The sequence below is a fragment of the Muntiacus reevesi genome, chromosome 18, assembly GCF_963930625.1.
Source record: "Muntiacus reevesi chromosome 18, mMunRee1.1, whole genome shotgun sequence".
NCBI lineage: Eukaryota > Metazoa > Chordata > Mammalia > Artiodactyla > Cervidae > Muntiacus > Muntiacus reevesi.
The window spans coordinates 52,517,545-52,534,246 of record NC_089266.1 but is presented as its reverse complement, the minus strand read 5'-3'; the positions used below and the strand labels follow the sequence as shown (position 1 = coordinate 52,534,246).

At 40.6% G+C, this 16,702-nt stretch overlaps 2 protein-coding genes and 1 pseudogene across 2 annotated transcripts; all 3 read left to right on the top strand.

Annotated features, from left to right (window-relative positions):
* Nucleotides 1–233: 233 nt before the first annotated feature.
* LOC136149790 (olfactory receptor 4D2-like) lies at nucleotides 234–1,169 on the top strand. Its single transcript, XM_065910357.1, has one exon. It carries the CDS (start codon nucleotides 234–236, stop codon nucleotides 1,167–1,169), a length of 936 nt encoding a protein of 311 aa, XP_065766429.1.
* An 8,829-nt stretch (nucleotides 1,170–9,998) lies between these two features.
* On the top strand, nucleotides 9,999–10,934 carry LOC136149788 (olfactory receptor 4D1-like). The gene has a single exon (XM_065910355.1). It carries the CDS (start codon nucleotides 9,999–10,001, stop codon nucleotides 10,932–10,934), a length of 936 nt encoding a protein of 311 aa, XP_065766427.1.
* A 4,198-nt stretch (nucleotides 10,935–15,132) lies between these two features.
* On the top strand, nucleotides 15,133–16,062 carry LOC136150070 (olfactory receptor 4D2-like; annotated as a pseudogene).
* Nucleotides 16,063–16,702: the final 640 nt, after the last annotated feature.

Here is a 16,702-nt window from a genome sequence, read left to right as displayed (position 1 = left end):
GTCTTTGGATGGCTTTAAGATAACTCACATATGTTTTTTTCCAGCACCAACTGGTAAACTTTCCAGAGACGAGGTCATTCAGTCAGCAGTTGGTATTGGACACTGTACATAAGAAAGTCCACTATATTGACTTGGACAGCTGAATTGAGGCCTTGAGCACTAAGAGAGCAAGCAAGCAACTTCATGCCTCTCTGTCTCTGGTGTGTTTTCTTTAGGTGTATGGAGAAGACATCATGGATTCAGGGAACCTCACGTGGATATCAGAATTTGTCTTCCTAGGGTTCTCACAGTATCAGGAACTCCAGCTTTTCTTGTTCCTGGTGTTCCTGTTTGTCTACATCACCACTGTCGTGGGAAACCTCCTCATCATAGTTACAGTGACCTCTGATTCCAGGCTCCACACGCCCATGTATTTTCTGCTGAGAAACCTGGCCGTCATAGACCTTTGTTTCTCCTCAGTCACTGCCCCAAAGATGCTGGTGGACATCCTCGCTGAGAAGAAGACCATCTCCTACCAGGGCTGCATGGCCCAGATCTTCTTCTTCCACTTTCTGGGAGGTGGGACTCTCCTCTTCCTCTCAGTGATGGCCTATGACCGCTATATAGCCATCTCCCGGCCCCTCCACTATGTCACCATCATGAACACTCAAGTGTGTGTGGGGCTGGTGGTGGCTGCCTGGGTAGGCGGCTTTGTCCACTCCATTGTCCAGCTGATTCTGATGATCCCATTACCTTTCTGTGGCCCCAACATCCTAGATAACTTCTACTGTGACATTCCACAAGTGCTGAGACTTGCCTGCATGGACACCTCCCTCCTGGAGTTCCTTATGATCTCCAACAGTGGGATGCTGGTCTTCATCTGGTTCTTCCTCCTTCTGATCTCTTACACAGTCATCCTGGTGATGCTGAGGTCCCACTCTGGGCAGGCGAGGAGGAAGGCAGCTTCCACTTGCACCATCCACATCATTGTTGTGTCTATGGTCTTCATTCCCTGTATCTATATTTATGCCCGGCCCTTCACCTCTTTTCCCATGGACAAAGCTGTGTCCATCAGCCAAACAGTTATCACCCCTATGCTCAACCCCATGATCTACACCCTGAGGAACCAGGAGATGCAGGCAGCAGTGAAGAGATTAGGCAAGCACCTAGTGCTTTCCACTAGGGAGTGAACTTAAAATAGGTTGATTTTAAATGACAAATCTTCTCCCTGAACATTTGTTTTCCATGTGAGAAGTGGAGGAAGGTCTTTATGGAGTGTGACAGTTGAAATTAAACTAATGTTTCTATGGACATTTTCCTGTGTCAGCTATTTTGTTAGTTACTGTCAGACTTCTCTCTCATTCTTACAAAATTGACAGAAGATATAGTAGTATTATACAGTTTTACAAATGAGAAAACTCAAAGAGAAAAGACTTGCTCAATGATGAACAGCAAGTGAGGGGCAGAGCTTGGCCAGGAGTTGGTTCCTCTGACCCCAGGTTTTGAGGCAGGAGATATGGGTGTGATTTGAAACTCAGAGTATCTCACCATCACAAGGGAAAACTTAGACAGTTCCTCTTCTATGGTGAATATCTCTGATGAATGGTCAACATTTTTATGTCAAGTCTGGAACAATTACATTTGTTCTTCTTCATGCTCTCTGCCTCATTCCCCACTGTGGTATTTTGGAAGTGATATCATTTGTTAATTTTCTAAATGTTTTCCATCATCAAAGTACATATTTACCTGTACTTTGGATTGGGTCTTTCTTGACCAAATACTTCTTGGATATTCTACTTTAGTGACCAAATCTTTATATACTTTGGATGATATGGCTATGAGGACAATGTTGTGGGATGGTTGGGGAACCCAGGATAGAGAGGGCAGGGACCTTGTCCTGCCTTCTGAGGGAGTCCAGTGGTTTCTCCCCAAGGATATACTCTTGTCTCCTAGGGTCACTCTCCTTGTTGTATGGGTGATGTATGGGCACTGGCTGGGAAACTGATCCTGCAGATAAAGGATCTCTTAAGAAGATGGATGACCTGAAGACTCTTTCCCATTCTGGGCTGAAGGAAGGTGTGAAACTAGAATTTTCTCACCTGCATATAAAGCAGCTGTAAGAAGCATCCAGAAACTTGTTGGAGAGTGTAGAGAATGAACAAGTGGTATGGACTCCATGCTAGTCAGCCTAAAGTCTGAGGATAACTTCAAGAGTGATGCAGAGGACACAAGGCATTCAAAACAGATTCCTCAAGTGGCAAGTGAAAACCAGGCTTTTAACCACCAAGTAACACTTGGTCTTGTGGTTTAGAGAGAAGATGCTGAGAGCAAAGGATAAGGTGATACACCCCACAATTTTCCACACGGTCATGTTGAACAAGATCACATTATTATCTACTAATACACTGGGATAGCAGCATATTTGAGAAAATGCTAAATCAGAGTTGCTATTATAGGTGCTAGGGCTACTAAATTATTGAATTTACAATCTAGTTAAGAGAAACAACAGGAAAAATATGACAAAAGCTGTAACAAAGGTATTTGTAAAGTGTTATTGGAACCCAGAAAAATGAATTAATTCTGCATGTGAGAAATGGAGAAGGAGTCACAGAAAAGGTGATATTTGAGGACTTCAAGGTTGAGAAGGTAGTAGAAGGTATTTCAGGAAAGAGAATGCTTTCCTAAAGCTACAGAAATAACCAACCATATGACATATGTGAGACACCATGGATTCCTGACTAGCAATCACTTCCCAGGTAACAGGGATACTGATGAGAAACGTAGATGGAGCCTACATTTTGATCTTGGTGTGACATACTGAGAGAGAGTTACATGTACATATTAAAGCATGTTTTTGAATCCTGAATTAACCCACAATGAATGTTAGTCTCTTCTAAGAGTCTAGGTTTCAAGCTGCGAGTCCTTGATAGTCACTAAAAGATTATAATGAGGAATGAAAGCGGTCAGGTACAAGTTTATGAAGGTCTCTGTGACAGTGATGTAAAACATGGACTTCAGTGGATGCAGATGAAAGTGGAAAGATGACACTAAAATAATCTCTGATGGACAACAGTTTGCAGGAGGCAGGTGGGTGTGGCGAGAAGAGACAAGGCAGGGGAGCGAGGAGGCCACTTAACCCTCACTTGTCACCTCTATCTCTGACCCTCTGCGTCCTTTTCCATCTTTGTTCCCAGTCTTCCCCCACCCCAACCTTTCCCTTCCCCTTCTTTACTCTCCCTCCCTCTTAATCGCCCCTCTTTATTCCCTTTTCTATTCTATTTCTCTTATTTCATAATCTTCCTTTCTCTTCTACCCTTGTATTTAGTAACATCTTCTAAAATTCATTTCTTTAAGAAGAGCTCTTTCAGTGTCATTCGTGGAAGATCATCACCCTTTGCCGAACCCAAAGAATCTCTCTCCTACCCTCACATCTCAGCGCACACACCATCTGTCCTCTTACCTCACCCAGTAAGGAACCACCTACACCACTGAGGGGAGGCATTCCCTATAGCTGTTCACCCACCCAACAGGCAATACTTTTTGAGTATTGACTATCAGCAAAGATAGGTACTGTAGGGCACAAATAAATTATAAGAAGCATATTCATTCCTCTGGATTCTACAGTTGAATTATGGAGGGAGAAACATAGAAACATAAAAAGTTCATTACAAATGCTGATGCATGAAAAATCTTGGTACAAAATATGTTAGAGATTCGAGGAAAGGAGGAGGTTTAAGAATAGGAGACTGCACAGATGAGAGTGTTCTCCATTTATTATTCCAGACACTCTTCTGAGGTAGAGCTATCTCCTCTCTGAAATGTATTTATGTGTTTCTAGATCTGTTTTCCCCATCAACCTGTGAGTTCTTGAGAGGAGAATGTTTGTCCTATTTTTGTATCCTCAGAATTGAGCATAGAGGTGTACCAAATCTGTCTTTTACTTCTCTCCTACTCTTAAAAAGGATAACCTTCAGTTCTGTTAACAAATTGATCTAAAACCTAGATAGCCAAATATTTACCCAAGAAAGATGGGTTTATTCAGGATCAGCAGAGAATTGCAGTTCAGGGTCTGCACCCATAGTGAGCCATGTGCAAGTGCTTCAGTGTAAGAGAAAAAGACTGCTTTTCTAGAGAGGGAAAAGAGAGTTGGAGACTGCAGTAACAAAGAGTCCATGGCTCTTCATGGGCTGAGTCCTCACCAGTCTTTTCTTTTGTGTGTGTGTGAGAAAGAGAAAGTGCTGTACCATATAACTATATTCTATTTAATTTGCAAACTTGAAGTTATATATTTAACCAGTTTTTTTCTCTAGATTTTAATACAGTATAAGGAATTATAACAAGCAAAAGTTTATGTGTAAAATGCTTCTAAGTTATAAAATGCTATATTATGTGAACATGCTCTTCAGTTCAAGAACCAGATGGTACTAATAACTTATACCTGCCTATAGGTGCTGTCCACCACATCACTTCTCCCCAGGTGAAACCATGTTCTTGAATTTGGTGTTTATCATTCCATTGCTTATAAAAACAATTTCATCAAATATTACATAATCAGTTTATTATTTTTTGTTTGTGCTTTATATAAATAAGACTGTACCTGATATCCTGGGATTTGCTTTTTTTACTCCACATTGCCTCTAAATGTCCATATTGTTTTGTTTGGCTGTAGTTCACTCATCTGCACTACTGTGTATGTAATATTCCATTGTAAGAATAAGCTTATTTGGATGGTCCTGGTTTTTGCTCTTGAAACAACACTCTCTTGAATGTTCTTCTACTTGTCTCCAGCTGTCATGTTGCAGAGCTCTGGGTTATATACCTTGAAATGGAATTACTGAATCATGAGATCTTCAAAGATTTACCTTTACAAAGTAGTGCAAAATTGCTTTCCCAAGTTGTACCAAATTACATGGTCATCAGCAGCACCAAGTGTTCCTGTTGATTCACATTGTCGTAAACAGTTAATATTGTCAGACTTCTTAATTTTTGCCAATTAAGTGAATAAAACTGGAGCCCATTATACAGAGTGAAGTAAGCCAGAAAGATAAAGAACATTACAGTGTACTAACACATATATACGGAATTTAGATAGATGGTAGCGATAACCCTATATGCAAAACAGAAAAAGAGACACAGAAGTACAGAAGAGACTTTTGAACTCTGGGGGAGAACGTGAGGGTGGGATGTTTTGAAAGAACAGCATGTATATTATCTATGGTGAAACAGACCACCAGCTCAGGTGGGATGCATGAGTCAAGTGCTCGGGCCTGGTGCTCTGGGAGGACCCTGAGGAGTCGGGTGGAGAGGGAGGTGGGAGGGGGGATCGGGATGGGGAATACGTGTAACTCTATGGCTGATTCATGTCAATGTATGACAAAACCCACTGAAATGTTGTGAAGTGATTGGCCTCCAACTAATAAAATAATATTTTTAAAAAAAAAAATGGTATTTCATGATAGCCTTTGTTTTTAAACTCGAGGTATTTTTTAAAATTTTATTTATTTATTTGGCTGCACCCAGTCTTAGTTGCTACATGTGGGATCATCCTTGATCTTCACTGTCTCAAGCAGAATCTTTAGTAGCAACATATAGGATCTAGTTCCCTAATTAGGAATTGAACCCAGGCCCCTGCAATGGGAGGGTGGAATATTAGCCTCTGGACCACCAGGGAAGTCCAGGCTTTTTCTTTTTAATGTAGAAGCTCTTACATAACTTGGTTATTGATCTATTGTCAGTGTTTACTATTATATTGTCTACACTGGAAAAAGGGAGTCTTTCTTTTTCCTGTTGGTTTCTGAGGTTGTAGTAGGATGTGAGAACTCCTTCTGTCCCCCCAGTTCTACTTAACTGAAGTTTCTGTTTACTAATTTTTTTAACATTTATTGAATTTTCACAATGGGCCAAGTAACTCCAAAACAATAAAACATTGGAATCATCTTTCTAAAATGGATAAATTATATATAGTCCCACTCTGAAGAATCAACTTTAAGGCTGATATGTAGCTTAATAGATAATTTATCATTCTATGTGCCTTGAGAAAAGAAATATATAAACAGAAGATACAATGACTTTTTTTTCAATTTTACTTTATTTTTATTTTTTTGAAGTTTTTACCAGCCTTCAGATTTATTTATTTATTTTTTATTAGTTGGAGGCTAATTACTTCACAACATTGCAGTGGGTTTTGTCATACATTGACATGAATCAGCCATGGAGTTGTATGTATTCCCCATCCCGATCCCCCCTCCCACCTCCCTCTCCACCCGATTCCTCTGGGTCTTCCCAGTGCACGAGGCCCGAGCACTTGTCTCATGCATCCCACACAATGACTTTTTTTTATTGAGAATTCAATCAGAATCATAATTAATTAATCCAGGTGATTTAATTAGCTAATTTTATAAAGTTGCAGTTAATGACATCTGACACTAAAGGAAATTGATAAGACCTATTCACTTCAGAATCAATGCAGGCTATTTTAAGAAAAGACTGGAGTTTAAAATGAACTGAAACTCTAAACATTGGAAGAACTAGTGTTTTTAGAATCTCTTGTACTTAAAAGCCACTAATTCTTATACTTTTAAAAATAAGCCAGAGGGATTGTGTATAAATATTTGTAACAAAAGAATTCAGATCATGCTGGAAATCTCATGTAAAACAGAAAACTGTCTCTAAGAACTCACAGTTTTTATTCTACACCAAGATAATAAAAATTATCTAAACAGTTCTTCATAACGTATAAAGAATGTATATATAAGGAATGTATATACAATTCATGTACTAGTCCTTGTATAAAAGGAAGGACTTAATTGAGTAGTAATTCATATATATTATGCATTCATAATGCATTTATAGATGGTGCAATAGAATTGGATATACATGGGGAGTCGACCTTGGGATCGGGTTGGTAAAATAAATGACAAATCTATAGGGTTTGTTTCCAGGGTAGTATACAAACCTTTTCCCACCTATCTTGTTGTCCAAGATCAATTAATTTTTTAAAAGCAAGCTATCAAACCAATGGTCTTAATAATGTGAGGAAGAAACTGTCCATCATGCTAACAAGAGCAGTGAAACTCTAAGTCATTCTCAAACTGTGGCCCCCGATCAGTAGCATTAGCACCACCTGAAAAGTTATTAGAAATGCTAATTCTCTGTAGATCTCAGCCATCCAAGAGATACTGAATCTTAGGTTCAGCATCCCCTTCATGTGATTCGGGTTCATGCTTATAGTGTGAAACACTGCTCTCTGAAATGGGTCCTTCCAAAACTCCCAGAAACTTTCAGAGAATCTAGTTTTTCAAATTTTGATCACCTAATCTTACATGTCATGAATCTCTATAATTTTCAATGTCCTTGTTGGCTTTTCTTTTCCTTTGGTTTTATGTGTGGTGTGTTTGATTCTGTTTTGTTTTTCTTGCTTTTTTGTCCTCAAGGCAGCCCTCTCAAATAGTAAGTGTTTTTGAGGGACTTAGAAACTTTTTAATAGCTCCCATTGTTCCCTTGCCCCCAGTGGGATCATTCCAGCTCTGCTTACTTAGATCAGTTCAATAATTTCTCCCTGGGAATACGTGCTCTTCCCTGGGGTCATGACTCATGTGTGCCAGTGATGCCAGAGATCAGGAAACTCTGAGGCTGTATGGAGAGAGTCTCCCAGAAAGTGTAGGACATGAACTCTCTTCTCCCATCTGGGACTGAAGGAAGGTGAGAGCCTGAGGGTTTCCACACCCTCAGATAGGTCAATAACAGTTAGGTTATTAGAAACACTTGTTCAAGGGTGAGGAGAATAAAAAAGTGACCTAGACTTGATGGTACTAAGTCTAATGTTGGAGAAGAGCCTTGGGAAGAAATTTGGGAGCAGGGATGCACTGTTAAAACAGCTGCTTCAGGTTGCATGTAAAACCCAGTACTTTTAGCAACCAAGTATAGATCTGGCCTTATGAGATAAGGAATGGAGGATAAGTAAAATCACTTTTAAAATATCCACATAATTAATCACCTACTTAGTACATTAATTTGATAATATTTATTGAGCATGTGCTGTATCAGAGTTGTTGTTCCAAGTTCTGGGATTACCAAGATATTGAAATTATGACATAGTTGCTTGAGGGGAGAAGCTGACAAAAATGAATGATGATAAACTTGTAACAGAGATTTGTTTCAGATGTGTGTGTGTGTGAGTGTATGTTAGTTGCTCAGTCATGTCCTATTCTTTGTGACACTATGGACTGTAGCTTGCCAGTCTCCTCTGTCCATGGAATTTTCCAGGCAAGAACACTGGAGTGGTTGCCATTTCCTTCTCCAATGCATGAAAGCGAAAAATGAAAGTGAAAGTGAAGTCGTGTCCAACTCTTAGCAACCCCATGGACTGCAGCATACCGGGCTCCTCCATCCATGGGATTTTCCAGGCAAGACTACTGGAGTGGGGTGCCATTGGCTTCTCCGATGTTTAAGACTAATTCATTAAAGAGCTAGTGGTTCATCAGAGGCAGAGTTACTGGTTAGAAAGCAGATGGCGCTCACATTTAGAGCCCTGTGTGACATGCCGAGTTGCTTGCATATGTATGTGTTTCTACCCTGACTTGATCCACAAAACATTAAATGTGGTTCTTAAGGGGCTCTAGTGAAATCACTAAAGAAGAGATGTGAGAGGGGAACGTGATCAGATCAGCGTTTAGAAAGGTCTCAGGAAAGCTGTGTAGAAGGTGTACTGGAATGAAAGAGAAAGGGAAAAATAAAAAGGGAGTGATCCCTGAGAGAGAAAGGATTTCAGGAGGTCAAGTGAGAGTGGATGGAGATTGAGAGGAAACTGAAGGCATGGGGAAGGCATTTAACCCTCACCTGTCACTTCTATCTCTTGCCCTCTGAGTCCTTCATTTTTGTTCCCACTCCCTCCCCTGCCACACCACCTTTTCCTGTCTCCTTTTTTCACGATTATATTCCCCTATCTTCCTTCCTTATGATTTCCTTTCTCTCTGAACTCTTTGTTTCTTTCTTTCTTTTACTTTAATACTTTTTCTTCTACACTTGGATCAATACTACTACCATCTGAAATTGCTGTCCTTTCAGAAGAACTCTGTCTCCTTCAAACAATGTATTTATCTATTTCTCCACTAATGAAATATTTACCCCTTTGCCACTTTTCCACTATCATCTGGGAAGCCTCATCCAGTAAGGGTCACTTACCCTGGGGATGGAAAGAAATGGAATGTCGCAGGTGTGCCACTGTGGCCAGAGGCTCCCTCACATGTCCTAAACCACAATAGTTTTTCACCCACCTAGCAGTTAACACCAGGTACTTTTTGATTACTGACTATGGGCACTGCAGGGCACAGTTAAACTGGGAAATCAAGACCTATGTGTCTAGCACATTATGGTTGCATTGTGAAGGGAAAACATAGACACATGAAAAGTCCATTAACACATTCTGATGTGTTCACTGTTGCATGAAATATGATTGATGCCAGATTATTTTGCCATTATTGATGCCATTATTTCTATTAACTGTAAATGGAAAGTAACCTTCAAGGACTAGGAGACTACACAGAAGAGAGTGATTAACAATTATTATTCTAAATACTGTTTATGAAATTTATACATTATTTTATTTAATCCCTTAAGCCAAATTCTATAAGGAAAATGTATTTCTCTCAGATGTGAAAACTGAGACTCAGATTAAGTAATTTACTCAAGGCCAAATCCCAAGGAAATAGCTCTCAAATATGATTTTGGTTCTGTTGAACTCTAAATGTCTTCCCACCATGAGATTACACTGAATCTTGGAAAGGCAGGTGGCTTGTGTCTGGATGGCTTTAAGATAACTCACATACGTGTATTCCAGCACCAGCTAGTAAACTTTGTAAGACAGTCATTCAATCAGCACTTGGTATTGTAATCTGTACACGAGAATGTCCCTCACATTGATTGGGCCACTGAACTGACCCCTTGAGCACTAAGAGAGCAAGCAACTTCATGCCTCTCTGTCTCTGGTGTGTTTTCCTTAGGAGTATGGAGAAGACATCATGGATTCAGGGAACCTCACATGGATATCAGAATTTGTCTTCCTAGGGTTCTCACAGTATCAGGAACTCCAGCTTTTCTTGTTCCTGGTGTTCCTGTTTGTCTACACCACCACTGTCATGGGAAACCTCCTCATCATAGTTACAGTGACCTATGATTCCAGGCTCCACACACCCATGTATTTTCTGCTGAGAAATATGGCTGTTATAGACGTCTGTTTCTCCTCAGTCACTGCCCCAAAGATGCTGGTGGACATCCTCGCTGAGAAGAAGACCATCTCCTACCAGGGCTGCATGGCTCAGATCTTCTTCTTCCACTTTCTGGGAGGTGGGACTGTCTTCTTCCTCTCAGTGATGGCCTATGACCGCTATATAGCCATCTCCCGGCCCCTCCACTATGTCACCATCATGAACACTCAAGTGTGTGTGGGGCTGGTGGTGGCTGCCTGGGTAGGCGGCTTTGTCCACTCCATTGTCCAGCTGATTCTGATAATCCCATTGCCTTTTTGTGGCCCCAACATCCTAGATAACTTCTACTGTGACATTCCACAAGTGCTAAGACTTGCCTGCACAGACACCTCCCTCCTGGAGTTCCTTATGATCTCCAACAGTGGGATGCTGGTCTTCATCTGGTTCCTCTTCCTTCTGATCTCTTACACAGTCATCCTGGTGATGCTGAGGTCCCACTCTGGGCAGGCGAGGAGGAAGGCAGCTTCCACGTGCACCACTCACATCATTGTTGTGTCTATGGTCTTCATTCCCTGTATCTATATTTATGCCCGGCCCTTCACCTCTTTTCCCATGGACAAAGCTGTGTCCATCAGCCAAACAGTTATCACCCCTATGCTCAACCCCATGATCTACACCCTGAGGAACCAGGAGATGCAGGCAGCAGTGAAGAGATTAGGCAAGCGCCTAGTGATTTCCACTAGGGAGTGAACTTAAAATAGGTTGATTTTAAATGACAAATCTTCTCCCTGAACATTTGTTTTCCATGTGAGAAGTGGAGGAAGGTCTTTATGGAGTGTGACAGTTGAAATTAAACTAATGTTTCTATGGACATTTTCCTGTGTCAGCTATTTTATTAGCTACTGTCAGATTTTTGTCTCATTCTTACAAAACTGATAGTAGGTATAGTAGTATTATACAGTTTTACAAATGAGAACGCTCAAAGAGAAAAGACTTGCTCAATGATGAACAGCAAGTGAGAGGCAGAGCTTGGCCAGGAGTTGGTTCCTCTGACCCCAGGTTTTGAGGCAGGAGATATGGGTGTGATTTGAAACTCAGAGTATCTCACCATCACAAGGGAAAACTTAAAACAGTTCCTCTTCTATGGGTGAATATCTCTGATGAATGGTCAACACGTTTATGTCAAATCTGAAACAATTATGTTTCTTCTCCTCCCTGCTCTCTGCCTCATTCCCCACTATGGTATTTTGGAAGTGATATCACTTGTTAAGTTCCTAAGTATTTTCCATCATCAAAGTACATATTTACCTGTACTTTGAATTGGGTCTTTCTTGACCAAATACTTCTTGGATATTCTGCAGGATATTCTACTTTAGTGACCAAATCTTTATATACTTTGGATGATATAGCTATGAGAACAATGTTGTGGGATGGTTGGGGAACCCAGGCTAGAGAGGGCAGGGACCTTGTCCTGCTTTCTGGGGGAGTCCAGTGGTTTCTCCCCAAGGATATACTCTTGTCTCCTAGGGTCACTCTCCTTGTTGTATGGGTGATGTATGGGCACTGACTGGGAAACTGATCCTGCAGATAAAGGATCTCTAAAAAGATGGATGACCTGAAGATGCTTTCCCATTCTGGGCTGAAGGAAGGCATGAAACTGGGATTTTCTCACCTGCATATAAAGCAGCTGTAAGAAGCATCCAGAAACACTTTTTGGAGAGTGTAAAGAATGAACAAGTGATATGGACTCCATGCTAGTCAGTCTGAAGTCTGAGGATAACCTCAAGAGTAATGCAGAGGATACAAGGCATTCAAAACAGATTCTTCAAGTGGCAAGTGAAAACCAGGCTTTTAACCACCAAGTAACATTTGGTCTTGTGATTTGGAGGGAAAGTGCTGAGAGCAAAGGGTAAGGTCGTACACCCCTCAATTTTCTACAAGGTCACATTTAACAAGATCACGTAATTATCTCCTAATACATTAGAATAGGAACATATTTGATCAAATGCTAAATCAGAGTTGCTATTATAGGTGCTGGGGCTACTAAATTATTGAATTTACAATCCAGTTAAGAGAAAGAACAGGAAAAATATGATAAAAGCTGTAACAAATGTACTTACAAAATGTTATTGGAACCAGAACCCAGAGAAATGGATTAATTCTTCATGTGAGAAATGGAGGAGTCACAGAGGTGATATCTGAGGACTTCAAGGCTGAGAAGATAGTAGAAGGTATTTCAGGAAACAGAATGCATTCCCAAAGCTACAGAAATAACCAAACATATGGCGTATGTTAGACACCATGGATTCCTGACTAGCCATGTGTTCCTGGGTAACAAAGATACTGATAAGAAAGGTAGATGGAGCCTATGTTTTAGAACTTGGTGTGACCCACTGAGAGGGAGTTGCATGCACATATGTAAGCATGTTTTTGAACCATGAATTAACCCACAAAGCATGTTAGGCAGCTTCTCAGAGTTGTTTTTTTTTTTTAATAGTCAAAACTACTTTATTTATTCAAAAAGAAACAAGAAAAAAGATCCAAAAAAACTGAAACATGTATATTATCATATGTGAAACAGATCACCAGTCCAGGATCAATGCATGATACAGGGTGCTCAGGGCTGGTGCACTGGGATGACACTGAAGGATGGGATGGGGAGGGAGGTGGGAGGGGTGTTCAGGACAGGGAACTGTAGAAATTATAGAGATTATTTTATTTTAAAAAAAAGAAAAAAGAATCTTAAAATCTGTGGAACTAATAGAAAACAAAAACTAAGATGATAAATATAAACATGTATGTCAGTAATTACATTAAATTTATTCAGACTAAATGTCCCACTTAAAACAACAAAGATTGTTATATTGAATAAAAATTTTAAATCTAATTTTATGCAGCTTACAAGACAAAACTTAAATGTAATTTAATAGAGTGAAATAATACTATCATTATACATAGCATTAAAACACTAACTAAAAAACAAACTCCCTGGGACAACCCAGAGGGATGCGGTGGGGAGGGAGATGGGAGGGGGCGTTCAGGATGGGGGGACACATGTCCACCCATGGCTGATTCATGTCCATGTATGGCAAAAAACCACCACAATATTGTAAAGTAATTATCCTCCAATGAAAATTAATTAATTGATTTAAAAAACCCACAAAAATAGCTAATGTAGATAGACTAATATTAGAAAAGCAAATTTTTTAAAATAATAAGGGGGGATAATTCATAATATTAGATGAGAAATGCACTGAGAAGATAGAATAATTCTAAATTTGTGTGTACCTAAAACATTGCCTGTGAATATATAAAGCCAATATCAGCATCATTAAATGTAGAAATTTTTTTTAAAATCCCAGAAGTGTAGTTGTAGATATTAATATACATCTAAGATTCTGAGTTTTAAGTTGTGAGTCCTTGATAGTCATTAAAGGTTATAATGAGCAAGGAAGGTGATCAGATACCAGTTTAGAAAGGTCTCTGTGACAGTGATATAGAAGATGGAGCAAAGTGGATGCAGATGGAAGCGGAAGGGTGAGACTAAAATGACCACTATTGGTTAACAGATTGCAAGAGGCAGGTAAGGGGGTGGAAAGAGAAGGCAGGGGAGTGAGGAGGGCACTTAGCCGTCACTTGTCACCTCTATCTCTTACCCTCCATGTCCTCTTCATCTTCATTCCTAGTCCTCCCCTCCTCTCCACCTTTACATTCCCCTTCCTTCCTCTCCCTTCCTATTAATCATCCCTCTTTATTGCTTTGTCTATTTTCTCTTATATCAATATCTTCCTTTCTCTTCTATCCTTATATTCAATAACATCTTCTAAAATTCTAGTTTCATTAAGAAGAGTTCTTCCATTCCCCTTCATACAAGATCCATCACCTCTTTTTTAACCCAGACAATCTCTCTCCCCCATCTCATGTCTCAGCACACACACCACATATTCTGTTACTTCACCCAGTAAGGGACCATATACACCAGTTAAGGCAGGCATTCCCTATAGACATTCACCTACACAGCAGCCAAAAGATTTTGAGTATTGATTATCAGCAAAGATGATAAATTACTAGATGCATATTTATCACTGTGCAAACATTTAGTTGAATTATGGATGGAAAATACAGAAACACAAAAAGTTCATTAACATGATCTGGTAACTGCTGCATAAAAAATTTTGGTACAAAATAGCTTTTCATAGAAGGGAGGAGGTTTTAGAGTAGGAGACTACACAGAGGAAAGTGTTTGCCATTTATTATTCCAGACACTCTTCTAGGAATCTTGTGTGTTATTTTATTTAATCCTCTAGACATTTGTATGGTAGGAATAAAAATGACTTTCGAAAGTCATTTTTATTCCTACCATACAAATGTGGAAACTTAGACTCAAAGAGGTTAAGTAATTTCTCCAGAGTCAAATATCAAGGAAATAGAAATTTAAGTGCAGGCCTGTTGAACTCCAAGTTAAATAACGCTAAATCTTTGAAAGGCAGGTCAAAAATGTCTTTGGATAGCGTTACGCTATCTTGTGAATATATACTCGTATTTGTGTTCAGTTGCTCAGTCATGTCCAACTCTTTGTGACCTCATGGACTGTGGCCTGCCAGGCTTCTCTGTCCATGTGATTTTTCAGGCAAGAATACTGGAGTGGATTGCCCATTTCCTCCTCCTGGGGATCTTCCCAAAACGGATTGAACCCACCTCTCCTGTGTCTCCTGCATTGGCAGGTAAGTTCTTTACCACTGAGCCTCCTGGGAAGCCCCTGATGAATATATATTCCAGAACCAACTAGTGAACTCTCCAGAGACAAGACCATTAAGTCAGCACCAGGTATTATGATCTGCACATGAAAGTCCATCATCGAGACTTGGACACCCAATCTGAGTGAGCCTCTGAGCAATAATGCATCTCTCTCCTGGTGTGTTTTCTTTAGATGTATGGAGAAAACACCATGGAATCAGGGACTCTCTCATGTATATCAGAATTTGTCCTGGGGTTCTCACAGACTCGGGAGCTCCAGCTCTTCTTATTTCTGGTGTTCCTGTTTGTCTGCACCACCACTCTCATGGGAAGCCTCCTCATCATGTTCACAGTGACCTCTGATTCCAGGCTCCAGACACCCATACATTTTCTGCTGTGAAACTGGGTACACATAGACCTCTGTTTCTCCTCAGTCCCTGCCCCAAAGATTCTGGTGGACTTCCTCACTGAGAAGAAGACATCTCCTACCAGGGCTATGAGGTTCAGGTCTTCTTCCTCCACTTTCTGGGCGGTGTCATGACCTTCTTCCTCTCTATGAAAGTCTCAGACCATTACATAGCCATCTTCATGCTCCTCTACTATGTCACTATCATGAGCATTCTGCTCTGTGTGGAGTTGGTGGCGACAGCCTGGATGGTAGGTTTTGTTCATTCCATCTCCCAACTGGCCCTGATGCTCCCACTGCCTTTTTGTGGCCCCAGTGTCCTAGATAACTTCTACTGTGATGTTCCACAGGTATTGAGACTCGCCTGCACTGACACTTCTGTCTTGGAGTTCCTCATGATCTGCAACAGTGGGATGCTGGATGTCATCTGGTTCCTCCTCCTCCTGGTCTCCTACTCAGCCATCCTGGTGATGCTGAGGCCCCACTCAGGGCAGGCGAGGAGGAAGGCAGCTTCCACCCATACCACCCCCATTTTCATGGTATCTATGGTCTTCATTCCAAGCATTTACCTCTGTGCCAGGCCCTTCTCTTCTTTCTCCATGTTCCACGCTGTATCCATCAGCCACACCGTCAAGAACCCCATGCTTGCCCATGATCTGCATCCTGATGAACCGGGAGATGCAGGCAGCACTGAAGAGATTACACTCATATCAGTTGGATTGTACAAGGGAATGACAGTGGGTAGATCACTTTGGCCTTGTTTTCCACTTGTAAAGTGGAGAGAGAGCTGCTGTGTCTGCCCTGTTCATATCTCATGGATGTGTTGTGACAGTCCTCATAGAACTAAATGCACCGTGAACCTAAGCAACATATTCAGATTTTTAGGAAAATGGATAATATCCTTATTTTTGTTTTTAATGGTTGTTTGAACATTCCTATGACAACAGGATGTGTTGTTACAGAAACATTCTGGAAAGTCCCACCCTCCTTTCTGCCTTCTTGGTGGACTCTTTCTTCTTAGGATGACAGCATCTCCCCAGAACAGCAGTTTGGTTTTTTGTATTTTGACCCCTTTACCTAGTACCCCATTTAGGTATGAGTCTGGGTTGTTGGAAACTGCCCAGCATTCTGAGTCTTAAGTCTTCAGTTGAAGACCCTAACCCATCACTTACCAAAGGGTGATCTTGAATGAGACACCTGGGGTCTCTTGGCCTCATGACATTTTTCTCAACACACTTCCTAGAACTAATATCTGGCCCAAACCCTCTAGCTTTATTATAAGAATCAAATTGAAAATACTGTGAGAAAACATTGTACCATATATTTTATTTAATTTGCAAACTTGAAATTATATGAATGTTGTTTTTCTCTATGT